The following is a 21,309-nucleotide window of genomic DNA, read 5'->3' on the forward strand; positions in this document are numbered from 1 at the left end:
GTATTGTGCTTTGAATGCTGTAACTACTTGGGCTGTATGTCATATGCTTGGAAAACGTCTGCCAAAGCATCAGCTTCCCTTCCACCATTTTCTTTATCTGGTGACATATTGGAGTTTTAACGCTCCATGTGTTGGCCTGGCTTTGCTTAGCACACTGCTATCCAGTGTTTATTCCTGTTCCTTTCCAATCAAGCACAGTAAAGTGGAGGCCTGAGCTTTTGTATCAGCAGGCTGACCTCTAAGGCTTCTCTTAAAGCCTTTTAAAGACAAAGTTGTAATAAAAAGTTAATGTACTATATTTGTAAACTACTTGTTCAGGGTCAGTTAATATTCAAAGAACCTGGTTAAAGATTCTGGCTTGCTGGCTAAAGAGTTGTCGTCCTCTGAGTATGCTAAAAGGGTGATCAGCTTCTAAATACCTATCCTTGGTGCTTCTCTTGTATATGTACTTAGTGTGAAAGCTCTTCCTGTACAAGAAAAGTCCGTATCTTACTAGAGCACAATTCTCTGAGGAGGGATCACATTTTTCTAATAATGTGCAATAGAGTATAGCTGCAAATACCTTGAGGTTTCTTGATACCAAAAGGTTTATTAGCGGAGATGTCCACATCAATACTATTTCTGGGTCGGACTAACTAAGGAGCTGAGATTGCATGCTTGAGGGAGGGAAGTAGGTGAATGTATTTTTGTATTACAGAAGCGGTCTACTTTTGTCAGGAATGTAAGGATTTCCAGGTATGTATTACATACTAGGAGTGAGACTAAACAAACTTCCAGAAGACAAAGGTGAAACCATGGGGTTCATGAGTTGAGCAGACTGATCCCTATTGATAAACTGACGAAATTTCTAAAAAGAGCTGTAAAGCGCTTTGGTTAGTAAGAATATATGTATTATTAATCTATATGTATATAATCAGTTTTTCTAGAGCTCTTTACAATATGGTTAAAGAATCTAATGGAGGTAAGCCTCCAGTCAAGTTTTATGAAAGCTCCATGCTCTGGGTTCCTTTGTGAGGCAAAGACAGACTTGCTGCTTATAGTACTGTACTTTTTTTAATACATAAAAACATTTAATTTGACCTGAAACAAAATACTGGGTTTTTTAGACTTATTTAAACAATTAAAGAAAAGTTTGAAATGAAAAATCATTTTGAATCAAAACACTTGAATTTTTAGGTTTTTCTTTTTCACTGAAGCAGTTCAGCAAAATGGTATCGCTGGATCTGTGTTTTGTTTCAAAAAAGTTGCAGTCAAAATTTTGCCCAGCTGGCTATGTAGGCATTTCTGTCCTGCTGGAGCTAAGGAATTCTCATTTCCAGGCTTCAGTCACCAGTTTTTTTTTTTTTTTTTTTTTTTTTTGTACCATATTACGAATCCATCCTTCCATCTGGAGGTGGACTAGAATTAAACTGCTCCATGCCGAGCTGCTGCTGATTGCCGTGAAATTTCCAAGACTCGTACAGCTACCCTGCAAGTTGGGTGCAATATAAGAGATTAAACTTCTTCTATTACAGAGACTTGGAGAGTGCACACACGCTTCTTTTCTTGGCCCCAAAACGGTGTTTTATGTTCCATCTGAGTCTATGGCAGCAGTAACCACTTCCAAAGCTGTGCTGAGAGCAATGATGCTGGCGTGCAAAGGTGTGTTGGCACAAGTTGTTATAAAACCATTCATTTTCCAGCTTCGTTTCTAGTGAAAGGTTTTTTTTATATGCTGAAAAAACAGCTTTTTAGGGGATAAATCAAATAATGGAGTGGTAAAGTTCTTCAGTTGCCAACAATGGAAAAAGAATTCGCTATCACGAGAGATTTCAGTGTTCAGAAAAGTTAAGGGTAAAGTTACTAACTCAGATAACAAATTTCTGAACTCCCCTGTGCTTTGTTGTCTGACACACATAAGCCTACAACTGTGTAAAAACACTAGTTTTTCAATTTACTATCTCAACTATTTAGAAAGTCTGTCAAAATTTAAATGCCTCTTCCTTTAAGATTTCACATTAAATTCTGGAAATTCTAAAGTTTTGAGAAACTAATATCCAAACTAAAGAATATCTCTTCTCCCCACCCCCATCATTGAGTTTCCTTGTTGTCTTGAGATCAAGTTCTCAAGAAATCACTATGAGGGAAAGCTAATTTAGTCTAAGTCCCTCCCATTCTCCTATTGGATACTGATAGGCTAACCACTTGCTCACTTTGTCGTATTGAACTCCTTGTCTTCCACTGTAAATAAGCTATGGAACTTGAAGTGCTACAGATGAATGTCTGTGTACAAGTATCTTTTTTTAAAGTCATGAGATGCTTGGCAACCTAGTCTATGATGCAGTGTTGAGAGTTCAAGGAACATTCTTTAGTTTGAAAAAGTCACTAAGCTGAGCTCTTCTATTGCTGCATGGCTGAGTTGATCTTTGAAAACAGAAAACTCATGAGAGGACTTCCTATGCAGTCTGGCATTTGGATTTTTCCTACTCTAGTAGCAGCTTGCGTGTTACTGAGCAGAGCTTTTGGCAAATACCCGAATCTGATGACAACTTCTCCTTTAAAAACCCAGTGTTCTGATAACTCTGGCAAGTAACTTATGGGGTTTTGTCTCTTTCATGTGGGAGGAATTATGATGTGTTCTGAAAAGCATGAGCAGTTTCCCAAGCCTAAAAACGTAGCTCTTAAAGCTGATTGTGCTATAAATGTCAAGTGAGATGTACATCTCTTGCTGTTTGTCTTCTGTGGTTAGCAGAGACTATACTTCCATTTCTTGAATTATGTGCTTGAATACAAAACAAGGTTAATATTTCAGGCACCATATTGATTATTGTAGTTTTCTCAAGAGAGGAAACTTACAAACTTCTGTGTCTGACTGTCACTTAATGCTACAGTGCATTTAAGACCCTGGAAAACATTATGAAATGAAGCAAACAGTTAAAACTAAGTATTAGTGGCTTTTGTTAATAAAAACATGTCCCACTAGGAAAACAACTAAGGAAATTGGAATTGATTTACCGTATGTTGGCTGATGCATTGTATCCTGTGAAGCTGGCTGATGTGATGACAAAAGCTAGTGTGATATGCTCCCCTTTTTTAAGGTATGGGAGAACTATTGAACTACTGCTTTTTAAATGGAGTGTGAGAGAAATCTGGTTAAAACTGGTCAGTCATATTTTCTTCATGCTCCAGAAAATTTCAAGCAATCTTTTTAAAGCCACTTTAATAACCCTATAAGTGTAAAAAGTGTGATCTCTGATGAACTTTTAATCAGAATACCGAACATGTCCAAAGAGAAACTTGGTACGTGTGTGCTTTACTTAATACAGTATTAATAGTATTTGTATTGCAGTAGTGCCTAGGAGTCTGTCATAGTCCAGCACCCTGTTGTGCTAGGCAATGTATAAATACTTAACAAAAGACCGTCCCGACTGAAATGAACACTTCACATGTGATGTGAGGGAGTTTGAATGTACAATACTCCCACCTGAATATGCAACAGAATCACATTTTTATGCTCAAAACATTATTTGCTAGTGATCTGTGTCTGGCCCAGGTTTTGGGAAGACTAGAGAATCCTTACAGCTCACTGACTGATTCTCAATCTGGATAAGACTGGGGAGGTGCTGAGAAAAAACTGGAAAATGTTGCAAGGATCTATAATCCCCTTCTAAATGAGGATGTTTGACTGTCACTTGTTACATGAGCTAGCAATGTAGAGGATAGGTTGGATTAAGGAATACACACTATATGCCTGCATATAAGGCCCCAGCTCCTAGAGTCATAAGTCAGATTCTAAGGTTCTCATACTTGTGAAGAACAGTTGTTTTTTTGTTTTTGAATAGTGACCAGAGTGTAACCAGTGTAATGATGTTCTCTGCAGTCTATAAACAGTCTCTAATAACTGTCCTCTGTATCCCAATAGAATGTTCACCCCAAGACGCTGCTCGGGTGTTTTCTCAATACCTCCCCAGCAATGTGGCAGAATGCAATAGGCCAAGCTCACTGAAGCAGGTACATCCCCCACCTCCCCCCAGCAGGTGTGTAAATATTGAGGATCACCCTACTGTTACATAGGGTTGCCAAGTCCCCTATTACAAGGGATGTTGCCCTAAATAGAATATTGCCTGTCTTGTACTAAATCAGTAAGAGGTGTCTTTTATCCTGTATTTCAACAGCAGGGGGCCAGTACACACACAGGTAGATCTTTCCACTCCCCTGCTGACCCTGGCCCTTCAGTGATGCGTAGGGAAAGCAGACAGGGCTGCCCTCAAGGGTCAGGGTCAAGAAGGCAGTGGAAAGATTCACTCATGCACACTGGCAGCTGCTGGACAGGGCCTCCTGATGACTCCAGCACTTGAGCATGGGCCCAATCTGCTTTCCTTGCACAGGCTGTGTCTGGTAGAGCAAATGGATGGGGCTGCATGCGCTGGAGCTGCACTGAAGGGTCAAGTGTCTCTCTCCCCTCTAGTTCCCTAGCTGACATCCCCTCCGAACCCATGTGAGCCCAGCTGGAGCTGGCACCAAGCTTACGTGCAGCAGGATGCCAGAGTCCCAGCTGCTCTGAGGCATGCAAGGAGTTCCGCACGCTCAGGGGCGGTCACGGGAGGAAGCCAGCAGGGCAGTGGGTGGGGCTGGATTAATCAGGGCAGCATGGTGTCCTGGTGGAGGTGGCAGGAGCCTGGCATGGCCTGGCCCGGCAGTGGGGCTTCTGCTGCCTCGTGCTAGGCTCTTGGAGGGCTTTGCTTGCCTATCCCATACTCTGCACATGCAGTGCCACGCAGATCTGTTGCAGTGAACCAGCGTCGGGCATTGTGTCCTTCCCCGTCTTGGAGAGAAGCACTGAGCACGAACAACACAGACATGTGAGTAGCACAGAGGCTGGGCACTGGCTGCTCCCATGTGGAGACTCTGGAGCTACTGGGAGGAAAACCTCCTGGACACCACGAGTCTGGACAGAAACTAGGAAAATTTGGCAAACATGGAGGGCTCTATCTGTCCAGACACCTGCTTGATTGTGCCACAGAATCTCTGCACATTATTACACAATGGATTTCTCACTTGTTGGTTTTGCTCTTGTTTCTTAACTGATGCCTTAGTGCCTTTGTTTGATCACAAGCACCATGAGCGTAGTCCTTGTATTTGGCTCTGGACATTCTCTGCCCAGACTGAGAAGGGAAAGTCCAGCCTTCCTCTGTGCTCGTGATTCACTGATGTTCTCCAACTCTTAGCTTCTCTGTATGTATGCAGTGGCATACCCCATGGATGTGGAGGCCATATCCATGTGATAAACTGGATACATAGCAACATTGTTTTGCAATCATTTAATAAAGTTGTATTACAGTAGCACCCAACTGAGAGAGACATCCCCAGGGCCACGCACTGTACAAGTGAGTGAGCCCCTGCTCTCAGGAATTTGCAGCTGACAGGGTGGGAGGGAAGCCAGGGTCAGGAAGTAGTGCTGTCTAGCAGAGGAGTCAGTACTCCTGGGCTGTAGCCTCCCCACTTGCAGAGTCTCTGCCAGCATCCCCAGCAGAGGTGCATAACTGCTGGTCCGTACATACTGCAGCAGTGTGGGAGTGAGTCGGGCAGGGAGCCTGATCCTGACAGCCAAGACCACCTTCAGTGCTGCAAAAAGCAGCAAGAAATACCCCTGGCAAATGTAGGTGAGTACGGCTTAATATTGAAGATATCAGGAGAAGCAGTAGGCACTGACTCCATGGGTGCTCCAGGGCTGGAGCACCCACAGGGAAAAATTAGCGGGTGCTCTGCACCCACTGGCAGCCAAGCTCCCCTCCCCAGCGCGCCATGTCCCCACTCCTTTGCCTACCTCCCAGCGCTTCCAATATAGCAGGACAGACAGTAGAGCCCTAGAAGCTGCCAAAGAAACGGGAACCCTCATTTTCCTGGGACTCCTGGAACCACAAACTGAGTGGAGGCTAGGAGGCAGCAAAACTGCATCAGCAACTCAGGGTCTAATTGTTTGGAGCTGTGACTTGTGTGCCCTATGGTAGTAGGTTGTAGAAAGTGATACATTGCAGTCAAGGCTGTCTATATCCAGGGCAAAAATTCAGGTCAACTGGCGAAGCTGACATGCCCTGTAAGCAGAGGAATAGGAATAAGATCAGAAGATCCTCGCTTGGCTAACAAGCGGTTCCTCCCTTAGGCAGGCCCCCTTGCTTACCCGATCCATCAGGAAGTTAGCAAAGCTTTCCTCCCATTGTTTGCATGGAAAGTTGAACACTGTCAGTTCTCTGGCCAGGCTTTCTGCTGATATGTTCCCCTTTTTCTCTCATGTCCAACGTGGCTAGGAAGATAATTCAGGACCAAGCAACAGTAGTGCTCTGGCCCAGATTCTCGTTTCCTCCAGGCTTTTGGATCTCATTTATCAGAGTACTCTTATCCAGACATTCAACATTTGAGTCTTGCTGCCTGAAACCTGAGCAATCTGTATGAAACCTGTATGAATGCTGTTCCAAGGAGTGAGTAGCTCAGATACAGGAAGCCTTCAAATGACTCACAGAATAGCTTGGACAATATGGTGTGTATGAAAGAAACTAAATCCTATATACCTTAGGATAGAAATGTCAAATTTTAATTCTACTTAAACTTCCTCCTGTCTCAGGTCTGTAAAGGATGCAGCAATGGTGAAATGTGGAGTATTAACACCTTGTTGCTATTAATACAGAATTGAATTTCTTCTAGTAGTAGGAATAGGAGAATCTTTCATCTCTTTCTGACTTCACTCAACCACTTCCCAATAAACTCACTTTTCTTAATTTTTTGGGCAATGGCATGTCTGGCCGGGTTGATCTGGCCTGGGACACTTTTTTTGTCATCAGTAGGGTGACCAGATAGCAAGTGTTGGAAAAAATGTGCCCCTTGCGGGGGCGGGGGGGAGGAATAACTTCATATGTATATAATACAGCCCCTAATATCGGGATGGTCCCAATAATATCTGGACATCTGGTCACCCTAGTCATCGGTCACTTTAAAAGTTGGTAGGTAAACAAAGGGTTACTTAAGGATATCCATGTCATCCAAACAATCACTATACTACTGCTGCTTATAACTCGGCATTTTATTCATAAGCCTTGGAAGTCTAGCTGGTGCAATCATGTTGTAGAAAGGCATGTTTTAAACTAATATACACCTCATAAGATCTTCCAAGGATTAGTAAAATGTGGACCGCATTGCCATCAGCAAGCAAATGGCATAAAGTTACAAGAATTTCACTGAATCCAGTTGCTGCACATGGGTGAATTACTTACCGTCTGCTTTACTTGGGAGTGGGGATGAAAGCTAACTGAGGCTCCGTTTCTTATAGCCTGGGAAAGGCTAACCAAAGAGATGTCAGAGAGCTGTCACCTGTTAATCATATTGGCAATTTAGTTGGGGTCAGTCATGCTGGACTGTTGCTTCTTCCAGTGTGTATGAATTATGGTAAGAAGAGTGCTTATTTTCTTGCTCTCAGAAAGCAACTTGTATCTTTTTAGTACAGTAACTCCTCACTTAACAGGTTTCAGAGTAGCAGTCGTGTTAGTCTGTATCCGCAAAAAGAACAGGAGTACTTGTGGCACCTTAGACACTAACAAATTTATTAGAGCATAAGCTTTCGTGGGCTGCAGCCCACTTCATCGGATGCCTAGAATGGAACATACAGTAAGAAGATGGATATGGATATATACAGAGAAGGTGGAAGTTGCCATACAAACTGTAAAAGGCTAATTAATTAAAATGAGCTATTATCAGCAGGAGAAAAAAAACTTCTGTAGTGATAATCAAGATGGCCCATTTAGACAGTTGACAAGAAGGTGTGAGGATACTTAACACAGGGAAATAGATTCAATATGTGTAATGACCCAGCCACTCCCAGTCTCTATTCAAACCCAAGTTAATGTTATCTAGTTTGCATATTAATTCAAGCTCAGCAGTTTCTCGTTGGAGTCTGTTTTTGAAGCTTTATGTTCCTGAAAAATATGACTTTAAGTGAAATGATGTTTGTCATGTTTCCTTCCCCACTCTGAACTCTAGGGTACAGATGTGGGGACCCACATGAAAGACCCCATAAGCTTATCCTTACCAGCTTAGGTTAAAAACTTCCCCAAGGTACAAACTTTGCCTTGTCCTTGAACAGTATGCTGCCACCACCAAGCATTTTAAACAAAGAACAGGGAAAGAGACCACTTGAAGACATCTTCCTCCAAAATATCCCCCTAAGCCCTACACATCCCATTTCCTGGGGAGGGTTGAGAATAATATCCTAACCAATTTGTTACAAAATCATCAAAGACCCAAACCCCTGGATCTTGGAACAATGGAAAAATCAGTCAGGTTCTTAAAAGAAAGATTTTATTTAAAAAAAAAAAGGTAAAAATCATCTCTGTAAAATCAGGATGGAAAATACTTTCAGGGTATTCAGATTCAAAACACAGAAGATCCCCCTCTGGGCAAATTCTTAAAGTTACAGAAAACAGGAATAAACCTCCTTAACACAGGGAAAATTTACATAAAACAAAAGATAAACCAATTCCCCTTGCTTGGCTTACCTATACTGGTTGCAATATTGGAGACTTGGATTAGGATGGGTTGGAGAAGATGGATTTCTGTCTGGCCTCTGTCCCAAGAGAGATCAAACACGTGAAACAAAGAGCACAAAACAAAAGCCTTCCTTCCCCAAGATTTGAAAGTATCTTGTCCCCTTATTGGTCCTTCGGGTCAGGTGCCAGCCAGGTTATCTGAGCTTCTTAACCCTTCACAGGTAACAGGAGGTTGCCTATTGCCAGGAGGGATTTTATAGCACTGTGTACAGAAAGGAGGTTACCCTTCTCTTTATATTTATGACAATGTTAAGGAAATCTAATTTCCCCATAAGAATTAACGTAAATAGGGGGGTTAGGTTCCAGGGAATTTTTTTGCCAGACAAAAGGCATTATATACATTTAAACAAGTAAATGAATACAGGAATTACACAGGCTGGCAGCCCCCTATCAACTTCCCTACACCCCGCCCGCGGATCAGCATCTTCCCCCTGCGGCAATCAGCTGGTTTGTGACTTGTAGCAGGCAGGAGCTCCCACCTGTTGAGGAGCATATGTCATCAAAAGAGTGCAAGAAGTGTCCCTGCAGTCACTTCCTCTTCACTGAGGAGCTCTGCCATGTGAGTGGGAGTTGAGCATTTATTCAGACATCCTTCATACTTTGTAGGGCCTCAGCCAGAGGAGAGATCCTTGTTGCTGCTCTCCTTCCCCTGACTCCCCACAGAAGAGGGGTCCTTAGACAATGCTTCTGGTCTGGCTGTTGTTGAAGCCTGACGGAGGCTCTCTGTAGGCCCTCTCCTCATCCAAAAGGAAAAACAAGAAATACTGACTGACCTTGGATAGGATGAGAAGTAAATGACGAGTGTTTGTAGGAATTTTGTGATAAGTAGAAGACTGAGGAGTGGAAAGAACCAGGTGATTGAGGCAGGAAGAGATAGTTGAGAAGGAGTTAGGATAGATCAAATATTCCGACAATCTTGACACTATTCCAGGGAAAAATCAATAGGGAAAGAGTTGCATTAAAGAAACTGAAAAGGCCAAATTAGAAATGTCCTTCAAGGCAAAAATGACACAGTAATTTTTTCCGAGTTTAAACACAACGTTTTTAAGATAGTAGACATTCCAAAAAATGGAGAGTGGAAAAACAGAGACAAAGAAGCTATCAGCTCCTATGTGAGTAAAAAGACAGCTGTCTCGTGAGAACCAAAACTTGTTAGCCACCTTTCTCCATTAATGAACCACTGGTTGAAAGAGATGGGTGTAGAATATTTCTTTGAAAATAGAGGAAAACAAAGTGCTTGTGCCTGATCTTTACCTGTGCCTCCCAACACTTACAAAAAAAAGGCAGCCATTAGCTTTTATGTATCCTGCAATCTTGTAGTTTCTGTGTATTGAATAATCTGAGTCTGTTCTTTTTGAGCGCTTTAAACTTCAATTTGATGTTTGTTTTCAGCAAGTAGCGATTGCGCCCTATATCTGCTCCTCTGAATACTCGTGTCCAACACTGATGTTAGTCAGAGGTGGAAAACATAGTCCATCTGGGGAAATCCATGTCTTTTTGTGTATTGGAAGAATGTTTTTCAGCACAAAATTCAAGAAGTCTTGTGCTGTTGTCTGTGGGCCGATGACTGTTTCCCAAGCTCTTCTTCTTTCATTTCTGATCTGGGTATTAAAATCTCACATAACCAGGAGGTAAACCATTGTGGTATAACTTTGTTTTTTCTCCTGATAGTATCATACCTTGATCTTTCCATCTAACTTCACAAAGTCCTAATATGTCAATTTTATATCTATCAATTTCTTTGATTAGCTGTGCTAATTTTCCTGCACTATGTAGCAGTCATACATTCCAGGTGGCTATGGATTTATTCTTTTTGGCTGTCAGAATTTGTACTATCAAGTGGATGACTTCCCGATGGATTTGGTCATCCACTGTCATATGCGCATCTGAATGCTTTCCATCCTCAGGCCATGATTTTTGGTTTATGTGGGTTATGTAAGTAGTTTAGAACTTTTTTTTATTTTTATTTTTTATTTTTAATGGTGACGGGAAGCTGCCACATTGATCAACCCTTCTCCTTTTTGATCCGGGCTTGGGACTGGCACTGGCGGAGTTCTATCCAACATTAAACAGTGTTAAACAAGGTCTGGTATACAGCGATCTTAGCCTGCTTAATACCATGGCGCAAACACCACTAAAAATCCTTTTAACCTTTCATTAAAGTACAGAAAAGAAGGAAAAACAAAGGATTTAAAATGTTAAATATTGAAGTATTTCATTTTACCCTTTCTTGTTCCCTTTTCCCTCTAGAGACTTTCTAAAAAGTCTTATATAGTATCAAAGATGGTGGCAACTGTCCTTTCGGGGGCTGGGGTGAGGGAAGTTAGTTGAGATGAGCTGGAGCTGTTAAAGTCCAATTCCATTGAATCTCAGGTGATGGTTGGGATTTCAGCTGGACCTAGTAGGGTTGGTGATGTCATGTGGATCCTTCTCTGGCCCAGTCTGCTCAGGACATCGTTCATTATCAAGATGACATAGGCCCAGGGTCCCAGGAAATGGTGGAGGTTACAGCCATGATGATGAAGCTCACTCCGGTAGCTTCAGTCTCTTCCCCCCCCCCCCCCCAAAGTCTTTCTTTAAAGACCCACACTGTCTTATTTACCAAGCATGATCTTAACACAGTACTTGAGTCATGGGTCTTTTTGTTTAGACTAATTTAGTCTCTCTCCTTTTCATATTTTTCCCATCAACATATGTTGCGATATCTTATGAACTTTTGCATACTTTTTACAATTGAGCTCACTATTAGAGTAAATTTGTAGGCTCATTTCTCATAACAGGTCCTGCAGGGACTGACCATTGGTGCCATGCTATTTACCACTTTTATTAGTGACCTGGAAGAAAGCATAAAATTATTACTCATTTTAGTTTATTGGTAACAAAGATTGGTGAAGAGGTAAATAATGAAAAGAACACGTCACTGAAACCAAGCAATCTAGATTGCTCTGTAAGCTGGGCACAAGGAAACAATATGCATTATAATATGGCCAAAATATGAAGTCATACACTTGAGAACAAACAAATCAGGCTGTGCTTACAGGATGGGGGACTCTATCCTGGGAAGCAGTGACCTTTTTTAAAAAAAAAAAAAAAAGAGAGAGAGAGACCTGGGGTCAAGGTGAATAATCAGCTGAACATGAGACCCGATGCAACAGTGTGGCTGAAGGACTAAAGTGGTCTGGGGATGGATAAACCGGGAATCACGAGTAGGAGTAGAGAAATTTTATATTTAAGGCTGCGAGTTTGTCACGGATTCCATGACTTTCTGTGACCTCCATGACTTCTGCAGCGGCTGGTGCTGGGGCAGTGTGGGGCCCCGGTGCAGCTCCCCGCCAGCAGCAGAGTTTGGATATGGGAGGGGGTTGGGGCACAGGGCGAGGTGAGGTGGGCTTTGGGTGGCGCTTACCTGGGGGGCTCCCCGGAAGCGGTGACATTCCCCCTTGCTCAGCTGCTAGGTGGAAGCGTGGCCAGGCAGCTCTGCGCACTGTCTCCGCCCAGAGCACTGGCTTCGCAGCTCCCATTGGCTGGGAACAATTTATGAAGGGTTTTGGTGGATTCTCCATCACTGGCAACTTTTTAAATCAAGATTGGATATGTTTCTAAAACGTGTTCTAAGAATTATATGGGCAAGTTCTACAGTTTGTTACATGGGAAGTCAGACTAGATGATCACACTGGTCCCTTCTGGCCCTAGAATTTACAAATCTACAGTAGGCCACATATGTGCAGTTATGTGTGCTATTTGTACATTTATTAATTTGAAAATTTGATCAGTTGCCATTTTTTAACACCAACTGCTACATGAATGGAGCTGCTATTGAAGGCCTGGAACATGGTCTTAAATAACTGTTACAAGTGAGCCAAACTCATTAAAGTTGAATGGGAAACTCAGTGTACTTTTTTAAATGAAAAATGTAAATTTGTGAAAACAAACTTTCTGTGAGAACGTACTAGTTTCAACTAAACATTTTTACCAGGAAATAATTAAATATTATTGTAGTAGGGACTTGAAGGTGGGTGTCCCAGATTCCTAGTGAATATACTAATCACGAGGCTGTTGGCCATTTGTGGTGGGTGTTTCTGGCTTTTAACTGAAAAACTTCAAAAGGTCTCCGGCTCATTCTGATGAGGAATGCAAGGGTTGGTGGGCTGGTTTGTTTGTTTGTGTTCCATTTTAAATTTCTCTACTCATCATAGTCTGCCTTTCAATAAACCGTTTTTCATTCAATGGTGCATTGGATCTCAAAGAATTATTTTCTGCACAAATATACAGAAATGATTTGTGTGCTGTTTTACTTAAGTCAGTTTAATCTTGTTTCCTATGACTTCAGCATTAAACTGATTGAATTGGATATGGTCATACGTTGGCTATATTGTTTAGCAGATTTTCTGTTTAATAAAGTTAGAATGCAAAATAATCACTTAGTGCACTTGTAAAGTAAGACAGTAAAATAAAATGCATACATGCTTCACCAAATGTATTTTTTAGGAGTATATCTTATCTAATTTTGTGCAGATATTTATAGCAAGCACTAGTTAACGCTGTCATTAAGGTTATCCATGTCTTTCTGATATGACCTTTTCAGTCAATTCAAACTCTGCTGTTGGTCTGAAAACTTTCAAGTCTTGTAGCTGAGTGTCAGCTCTCACTAAACATTGCAGCAAAAACAGCTCAGCCTCTAGTGAGAGTGGAAAGAACACTTTTATAGGAAAATAATGTAAATCTTCTCAATAGTTCTAATCAGAATTTGCTGGAAGGGGTAGATACGTATGCATGAAATTGTCTTCTGAGGTATTGTGGGAAAACCAGTTTTGATATGATGAATGAATATTTGAAAAGCATCCTTTGTGCATGGACATAAATGTTACTACTGTAAACAGTAAAAGGGCTATTCATCAACAATTGACCAACCTTACTCAGGAAGGCAGAGGGGACTAGCATGCATGATTAACTGACTGTGACCACTTCTTCTGTTTCCAAAGTGTGGACCCCTTTGGTTTCTAGTCAAATTGCTACAAAAAAAAATCCATAATTAGATCTAAAATTGTTAAGATTGCATGCACAGGTAAGCATTCAAATCAGGAAATAACTTTGTTCTTTTGCTGTATTATCTTAAATTACATGATTGCATGCGATATTTTGAATAAAAACTGTTTTTATAGCTTGTCAAATTATGCGGGGAGGGGTAGCCCTTGCCTAATTCACTGTAGCTATTTTATGCGAGGTCTCTTATAGACTGCTACTCATACTACACGATAGTAGATGCCAAGAATTTACGTCAGCATGGTCATGTAAGTCTGTAATCTAGACTACAATGTAGTCACAACACAGGGCTGTAGTACAATTTACACACTGAGAAAACTTAGGTTTATGTATGCAACATTAATTTAATCATTTGACTCAAGTGACTGTGACAGGTATGTAACCTTAACGTTCTTGACACAGCTTTTTTAATGGATTATATAAGCATCGCAGCGATCTTCTCATTTTACGTTAATACTGTTTATGCTCTCAATGGCTGTGCAATACTTGATGCGCATCAGGACTGCCCCCAAGTCATGTCTGTCAAAAAGGAGGGTGTGTTCAACACTTTTTTTCTGTTAGTACAAAACACAGCAATGTAGCTGGCCAAGTTTGTTTATATGTAAACACTTTGATGGTCTGTGGGGGGGGAAGGTATATAGTTGCAACTCATGCTAACACAGGTGACCTTCAGTATCCTATAGAAACTTGCACTTGCATACAGCAATTCTTAAAAGCGTTATGAATAGGGTCCTACCAGTAGGGCCTTATGAATAGAGCCTCTTCTCAGTGCCCCTCTGTTCATTGCTTTGCTCCTCTGTGCTTATGGTGACTATAAAAAGGTGAGAAAGGAAGGTCACAAGGACTTCTATATACTAGTCTCCTCCCTTTTCCTCATAGCAGGCATTTTACACTGATTAGACTGGGAGACACTTATAGCTCATTGCAGTACTGGTTGACAAGTTTTGACCTGAACAGTGATTGATATGAAATGTGCTCTCTCTACGTGAGAGTGAAACAGGGAGGCATAGAATACTTTGTGGGCACAGACGTATGTCTCAAAGACGCAATTACAAAAAGCCAGAATATTTTCTTGATATGGGAAAAACAGGATGCTTAGGGCATTGTAAAAAGTTTGGGACATCCTATAAAAAACTAGGATGCAGGTCTCCTTACGAGTGAGATTCGTGGTGGTTCAGAAATCTCCAGCTACTTGTTGAGAAATACTAACCGTTGATGACTCTACCAAAATATTCATCAGCTGTATGAATTTTCAGCAGAGGAGGCACACCTAGTACAGCTTTAAACAGCTGATCATTTTAAATGCAGAATAATAAAAATGAAGGATGTGTATAGGCAACGTTTTCACTGATTCCTGATTTCAGAGTAGCAGCCGTGTTAGTCTGTATTCGCAAAAAGAAAAAGGAGGACTTGTGGCACCTTAGAGACTAACAAATTTATTTGAGCGTAAGCTTTCGTGAGCTACAGCTCACTTCATCGGATGCAGTGAGCTGTAGCTCAGGAAAGCTTACGCTCAAATAAATTTGTTAGTCTCTAAGGTGCCACAAGTACTCCTTTTTCTTTTTACTGATTCCTGAGTTACTCAGTTTTGTTTTCTGGCTTCCAGTTACCACACAGCTGCTTTTCAGTTTCAGAAAATATTGACACATTGTGGACAGCTACTTGACACTTTGTCTCCCCCGTTAAATGCAGGAGTGGTACTGGAGTTGTGTGGGGGGTGGAAATGAAGGTTATGATCCAGATTTATTTGTTTAAGAAGTTACCTTTTTGTTAGCAGATACTCTGGAATGTTTATCTGGTAGGGCTGTTGAACATTTTAATTTGATTACTTTTTAAGGCAAAAGGATTTCCATTTGTAAAAATTAGATTTTTTTGACAGCTAAGCAGCCTATGAAATGTCTAGTATTGTATTCTGGTTCAGCTAACTTTCATGTCTTTTTAATTTTAGAATGCATAAGGGGCTCAAGTTATAGAACATTTGTGGATATACTTGAAGAGCACGTAAGCAAGAGGAACTGCATCTTGAGTGTCTTAAAACAAAATTGAATTGTTCTGGGGTCAAGCTTTGCATTCTCCAACACTCAGAAGAACCTGCGTTTTCTAGAATTTTAAGTGAAAATAAGATGACAAAAGTTTAAAACTAAAACTCAGAATGAATGTTGAAAAATCAGAGAATAAGGCAAAGAATGGCTTTCAGTCTCCCTTATTTATCAGCAATGAAAATGGAAATAAGTTTACATGTAACACAACTACACCACCCTCAAGTAATCATACCACCAATATAAATGGAAATTCAGCTAGTCAATGTAATAAAATGGCTGAGCATGAAGATAACCTGGATTTTAAGGATATAAATGATTTCACAACTATTTCTTTAAACCAGGAATGTATTGGAGTACTTGATCTACAAAAGACTGGGGATGAATTTATCTGTAGGAGGGCTTCATTGCGTGATACTGATGCCACATTTGTGTCTTCTGCAACTGAACAGGCTTGTATTTATGTCTTGAACCATAACTTAAAGGAACCAACCAGCCTCCTAAAAGAGAACCTTGCCCTAAAAGGAGTGCAGAATCAAAGTACTGAGCACCCAGTGCCTTATAGACAGATTGACTGTAACTGTGCAATGCATGTTACCCCTTTGGAATGGAGCAAAAACTCTGAAATCGAAAATGAAGTAGGTTGTGCTCATGTGGCATTAGATGTCTCTAGTGTCAATGAATCTCTTGGTATGGTTAAAAACCAGGAGGCAACTATGGGAAGTGAAAACCAAGATGCATTTCTCCCTCTGACATTCATCTCTTCTGATGAAATGTGTATGAGAAAAAGTTTTGATACAAGTAGCCCTGAAAAACCTCCTAGTTCGTCTGTGCTGGAAGCTTCAGGGGGCCCAAAAGCATCAAATAATTGTTCAGATTTGGTAGTACCACCTCTTGCTTCTCCAGATGTTGGAGGGGTTAGTGAACAACCTTTAAAAGGCACCAATTATGTCAATGTAGCACCACAAAATAGAGTGTCTCAAGAAATGGAAATGCAGTCCTTAAAACTAGTTGGTGAATGGGTAGATTGTCACTCTAAGACTTCAGTGTCACCAGAGCATTTTAATATGGACAAAGATTCAAAAAAGTATTTGCATAGCACACCTGAACATGCTGAAACGGACACATCTCCAACCAGAATGGTAATTAATTACTCTGTAAATGATTTATGTGCTCTGCCAATACAGAGTTTTGATCTAAGTATAGACCAAGAACAGGTGATAGATAAAGTGAGTGAGCATTCAACCAAAGAACAAAATGTCTGTGCTAAAAACACTGCTTTCCAAGATGCATGTGGGTATTTTGCAATGTCTGAATCAATAGAAAGTAGTATACCAAAGCCAGAAGGGGCTGCTACAGCTGGGCTGAAATGTGAGGCAACTTTTGTGGTCTTCAGTCCAACAGCTGGTGAAACCAGTCCTGATTCATGTATTTCTACATCTATGACAGGATCAAAAAAACCAGAATTTTCTGTTTCAGGTTTGGCAGAAGCTGGAGATGGGCCTTTTAAATTGGGAAAGAGTGATGCATTAATGAGAGGATGCAATAGAAAGATTTCACTTAAAACCAGTTCTGAACAAATTGCAATGAAACCAAAAAACCGGTCTCCTATTGTTTCTACTATAACCAAAGCTAGAAAAGCTGAGATTGTTAGCTTTCCAAAACCAAACTTTAAAAATGTGAAGCCAAAAGTTATATCCAGAGCTGTGTTACAGTCAAAAGATAATGCTTCATTAAAAATATCCCCAAGATCCCCTCAACTCTCTACTGCCTCATCACCTTCACCAGTTTCTTCCCCAAGGCAATTGCCCTCTTCCATCAAAGCATTGAGGGAAAAACGTGATTTAGACAGAGATACTAAAGCAGAAATACCAATGACTAAGCCTCATAAGCAACCTCTTAATAAACAGCTGTTTCCTAGCCAAGTTATACATGCTACAACTCATTCAAAGAACGCTTCTCACAAAATTCCAAAAACACTTTCAGTAAAGCAGCCTCCAGAAGACATTGACAGAGCAAGCTCCTCCAATTCAACATCCTCCTCGGTTTCTGCTGCAGTTGTAACATGTGTACAGAACTCAAAAGGGAAATTGAATGACAAAATGAAAAGCACAATGTCCTTGGCACAGCCTTGTGTCACAAGCACCTACTGGAGTGGAGCTGAAAATGGGCAAAATTGCAATTTGGGAACTCTTTTGGAAATGGAAGAGCTAATAAAAGATCCAGCAAATGAAACATTTGAAGTTGGCCCTGTTCCCTTGGTAAGTTTATGCATCTACTGTTCAATTAACTGATTTGCATGTGTTAAATCTGGAAATGTACATAGTACAGCCATGAATGGAAATTGAGATGTATATTTAAAAAAAAAATCTGTAAATCTCAATACAACCTTGACAATGGAGTTAATTCTCCCTCCATAATACTGAGGGAGAGGGAAAATCTTGAAAGGAATCCTGCCATCTCAGTTGTTTGCTAACCACTTAAACCACGCATCTACATAACTTTTTTTTTTTTGGTGGCAAATTTTATTATTTAGAAGTAAGAGAGAGTCACTAGTTACATTTTAGACTTGATATTTGTTTAGCTGAGCAAGTGTATCTGTCATGACTTCATTATCTCACTGATTGTGTGTGTCTTCCTTTGTAATATTTGCCAGCAGGCACCCTTTGAATAGGTCAGGAGAGGTATAATCTAAGCAACTGACTGGGAGCCAGGAACTCTGGTCTAGGGTGAAATCCTGGCTTCATGGAAGTCAATGACAAAATTCCGATTGACTTCAGTAATGCCAGGATTTTACCTACTGTCCCTTTAGGTTCTTATACTGTACCCAGGGCCACGTTATGGTTCAATTCCTTTGGTCTTTATTGCCTTGAGTAAGACAGTTAAACTGAGACAGAGTTTATCACCTGTAGAATATGCTGGCAGTTTAGTACGTTTGACACTTGGATGAATTCAAGGCTAAAATAATATTCTGTTATGAGTAAGAATTCTAGGTGTTCAACAAATTTGAAAGTTTGATTTCTCATGGTTTCTGAGGGAGGTATACATCACACTGTCAAGATTTTAAGATTTGAAAGTCCTTGGACTAAATTCCCTCTGCTTAGATGGAATAATTGGAATATTGCACTGGAGTTTCTTTAATCAAGTTCTCATGGGGGAAAGTGATCTCGTCTTTAGTACAAATTTCTGGAAATGCATCTGAACTGTGGCTCAAGTCAAAGTGGGTTTGGTTCCCCTCTTAGTATGATCAAATCAGTGTGGACAAAAGTCCACAAAATGCGCAGGAGCATGACTAGGTGCTTACATTTTGATACCTATTCCTATACTATATGAGCTTCTGAGCTTGTGCCTGTTAAAAATGAGAGTTCTGTGGTGAAACTAGTGCAGTAACAAATGTGGCATTCAGTTTGAGCCAGTGGCTACCTCTTTAATGTGCCCTGCATCCACTCCTCAAGTTACGTTAAGTATAGTCTCCTCTGTGTGTGACCGATCTACGTAAATAATTCTTTTAACACATTCAGTAAGTATCCTTATTGAGGTTCTGATTGCTGGTAACTTTCCTTAAATGACCAAACTGGCAATATTTTATGTTAATGTAGCCATGAAGACTTGTAGGATGCCACTAACTGCATTTCCTTCAGTTCTTTAGCCCACATGTGAACTACTACTTTACCATGAATTTATTTTGAAATAAACTACTTGATTCTTACCTGTACCCAAACAAACCAGACATTCAGAATTAAATTTAAATTAAACCTAAGTTGCAACACTTTTTTTTTTTTGGCACAGACTTTAATATAGGTATCTGTGACCAATTTGAAATTTTTAGTGTCCCCTCATATCCCAACCCATTATGTGACCTCTAAAAATGAATTATGTACATGCACATGCAGTGGATAACATTCATCTGTGTGTGTTCCTTTCCTGGACCAAATGATAACAAGCACCTACTTGAAATCACTTGCCTTTGTGACTAGTTTTCTTTCTGGTAATTGATGCTAAACGCCCCCCACCTACTTTATAAGCTAGCAGTGAAACAACTTGTTCTTACAATAACGTTGTGTTTTACAGGTTTCTTCAGCTAAAACTGGGGCAGCACAAGGAAAAAATATACACAAGGAAGGCCCTATCAGTCTTAGAAGTGTACCTGCCCCCAAGGTGAAAGTGGTGCCTTCTGTGTTTCGCTCTAGGCGAGGAAGTGAAAATAAAAATGTGTGCGCAACTAAAATGTCATCTCCTCAAAGAGCTGTTTTGCCATCAAGTTCTGGTAAGAGAATTTCTATTAGGGTAACCAACTCCTTAAAAACAAGGCATTAAACTTTATCATTATTCCAATAGGTTAGTTTTATAACGTTAGTGACTAAGATATGTGACAGATCTGAACCCAGTCAGGAGTGCTGGAAACCACACAAAGGTTAAAGCAAGAACAGTAACAGTCTAAGCATCTCAATGTGTATCAATACTCTGGAAGCTTCTCTTTTATTTAGTTTAGTCTGGGTTTCCTCTTATGAAAATGTAGTCAGAAATGTTACTTGTGGTGGCTTTTGCCAGTGCAGATACTGGTGCATTAAAGCTGAGGAAATTGCTCTGTTTTCATGGACTACAGGAAAAAATGTGGGAGGGCAGTCACTTTAGGTTGCTGTTGACCTGATTTAAACCTGATCAGGTGGTCTAGAGGAGTCTCTGGCCCTAATTAACTTCTTCCCTATCCTCCTTTCCTCTAAATAGGAGGCAGAGGTTATATAACAGCCCGTGTCTACTAGATTTCTATCTTCAGTGTCCATAAATCTAATGTAGAAACAAGAGGCTACTTGGATGAGTCTGAATTGTACAGTATTTGCATCTTTCACGTGGATGCATGATGATATAAGTAAATTTGCAAAAACCAGTTTGTAGGTTCATTAGTCCCTAACAGGGCTTTACGAGAATGAGGAACTGGATTACAAACTACATCTACAACTAGCTCTCACCAGCTTCGAAGCACAGTTTTCATGACACTGGAGGGGCACCATTTTTAGGGTTAAACCTGATTTCTATCCCAACTATAAATCTCTGATTTAGCCATATTCCAATTCAATGTCTTCAAATCTCATCCTGTAAAGAATGCCCAAAGGAGGGTGTGGCAATATTGTGAGGAAAAGATATTAAGATTAAATATGTATAGGTTTGCTAAGTGAAAATAGAACTGAAATCATTGGAAAGTTGTGAAAGCCAGAGAGAACAACTTACGATACCACGCATACAAAACTTTGTGATACCGTTCAACAACTCCCCATGTTCATCTCGAGGGATTTCATAGGAGCCCCATTGCTTAGACTGAACAAAACACAAACTTGTACAATCCTCCATTTGCAAGGAAAGGGACTGAGTGAATTGATGAAATGAGGGGCTCGAATTCGTTGGCCTACTGGCCATTCAGCCTCAGACTGATTCTTCAGGGCTTCCTTCTGTTAGTCTTCCAGTTGAGTAGTCAGACTTGGTAGTTGTAGACAACTACTTCGGGTGTACAGTAAAAGCCCAGAAGGTTCTAGTAAGTGACATAGTTGATCTTACTTGTTGCGATAACGTAACTAATTACAAAGGTAGTTGGAACATAAAGGACTGAACTTGTAATATACTATAATTTGAAAAGCATACTCCCAACCCAGAAA

General features: G+C 40.6%; 1 protein-coding gene across 4 annotated transcripts in view; it reads left to right on the forward strand.

Annotated features, from left to right (window-relative positions):
* The window catches only part of MTUS1 (microtubule associated scaffold protein 1), a 185,784-nt gene that overhangs the window by 22,444 nt on the left and 142,031 nt on the right, over positions 1 to 21,309 (forward strand). For 2 of the 4 annotated variants that reach the window (XM_043546155.1, XM_037897680.2), the window contains exons 2-3: positions 15,568 to 17,919; positions 19,730 to 19,925. The exons of 1 other annotated variant lie outside the window; for it this stretch is intronic. In XM_043546155.1, the coding sequence (XP_043402090.1) occupies positions 15,772 to 17,919; positions 19,730 to 19,925 (2,344 nt within the window). In that variant the 5' untranslated portion in view covers positions 15,568 to 15,771. Of the gene's footprint in view, positions 1 to 1,235; positions 1,642 to 15,567; positions 17,920 to 19,729; positions 19,926 to 21,309 lie in introns of those variants that run through there. One more of the 4 variants, XM_043546156.1, reaches the window with a different exon arrangement.

The sequence above is a fragment of the Chelonia mydas genome, chromosome 4 (genome assembly GCF_015237465.2).
Source record: "Chelonia mydas isolate rCheMyd1 chromosome 4, rCheMyd1.pri.v2, whole genome shotgun sequence".
Lineage (NCBI taxonomy): Eukaryota > Metazoa > Chordata > Testudines > Cheloniidae > Chelonia > Chelonia mydas.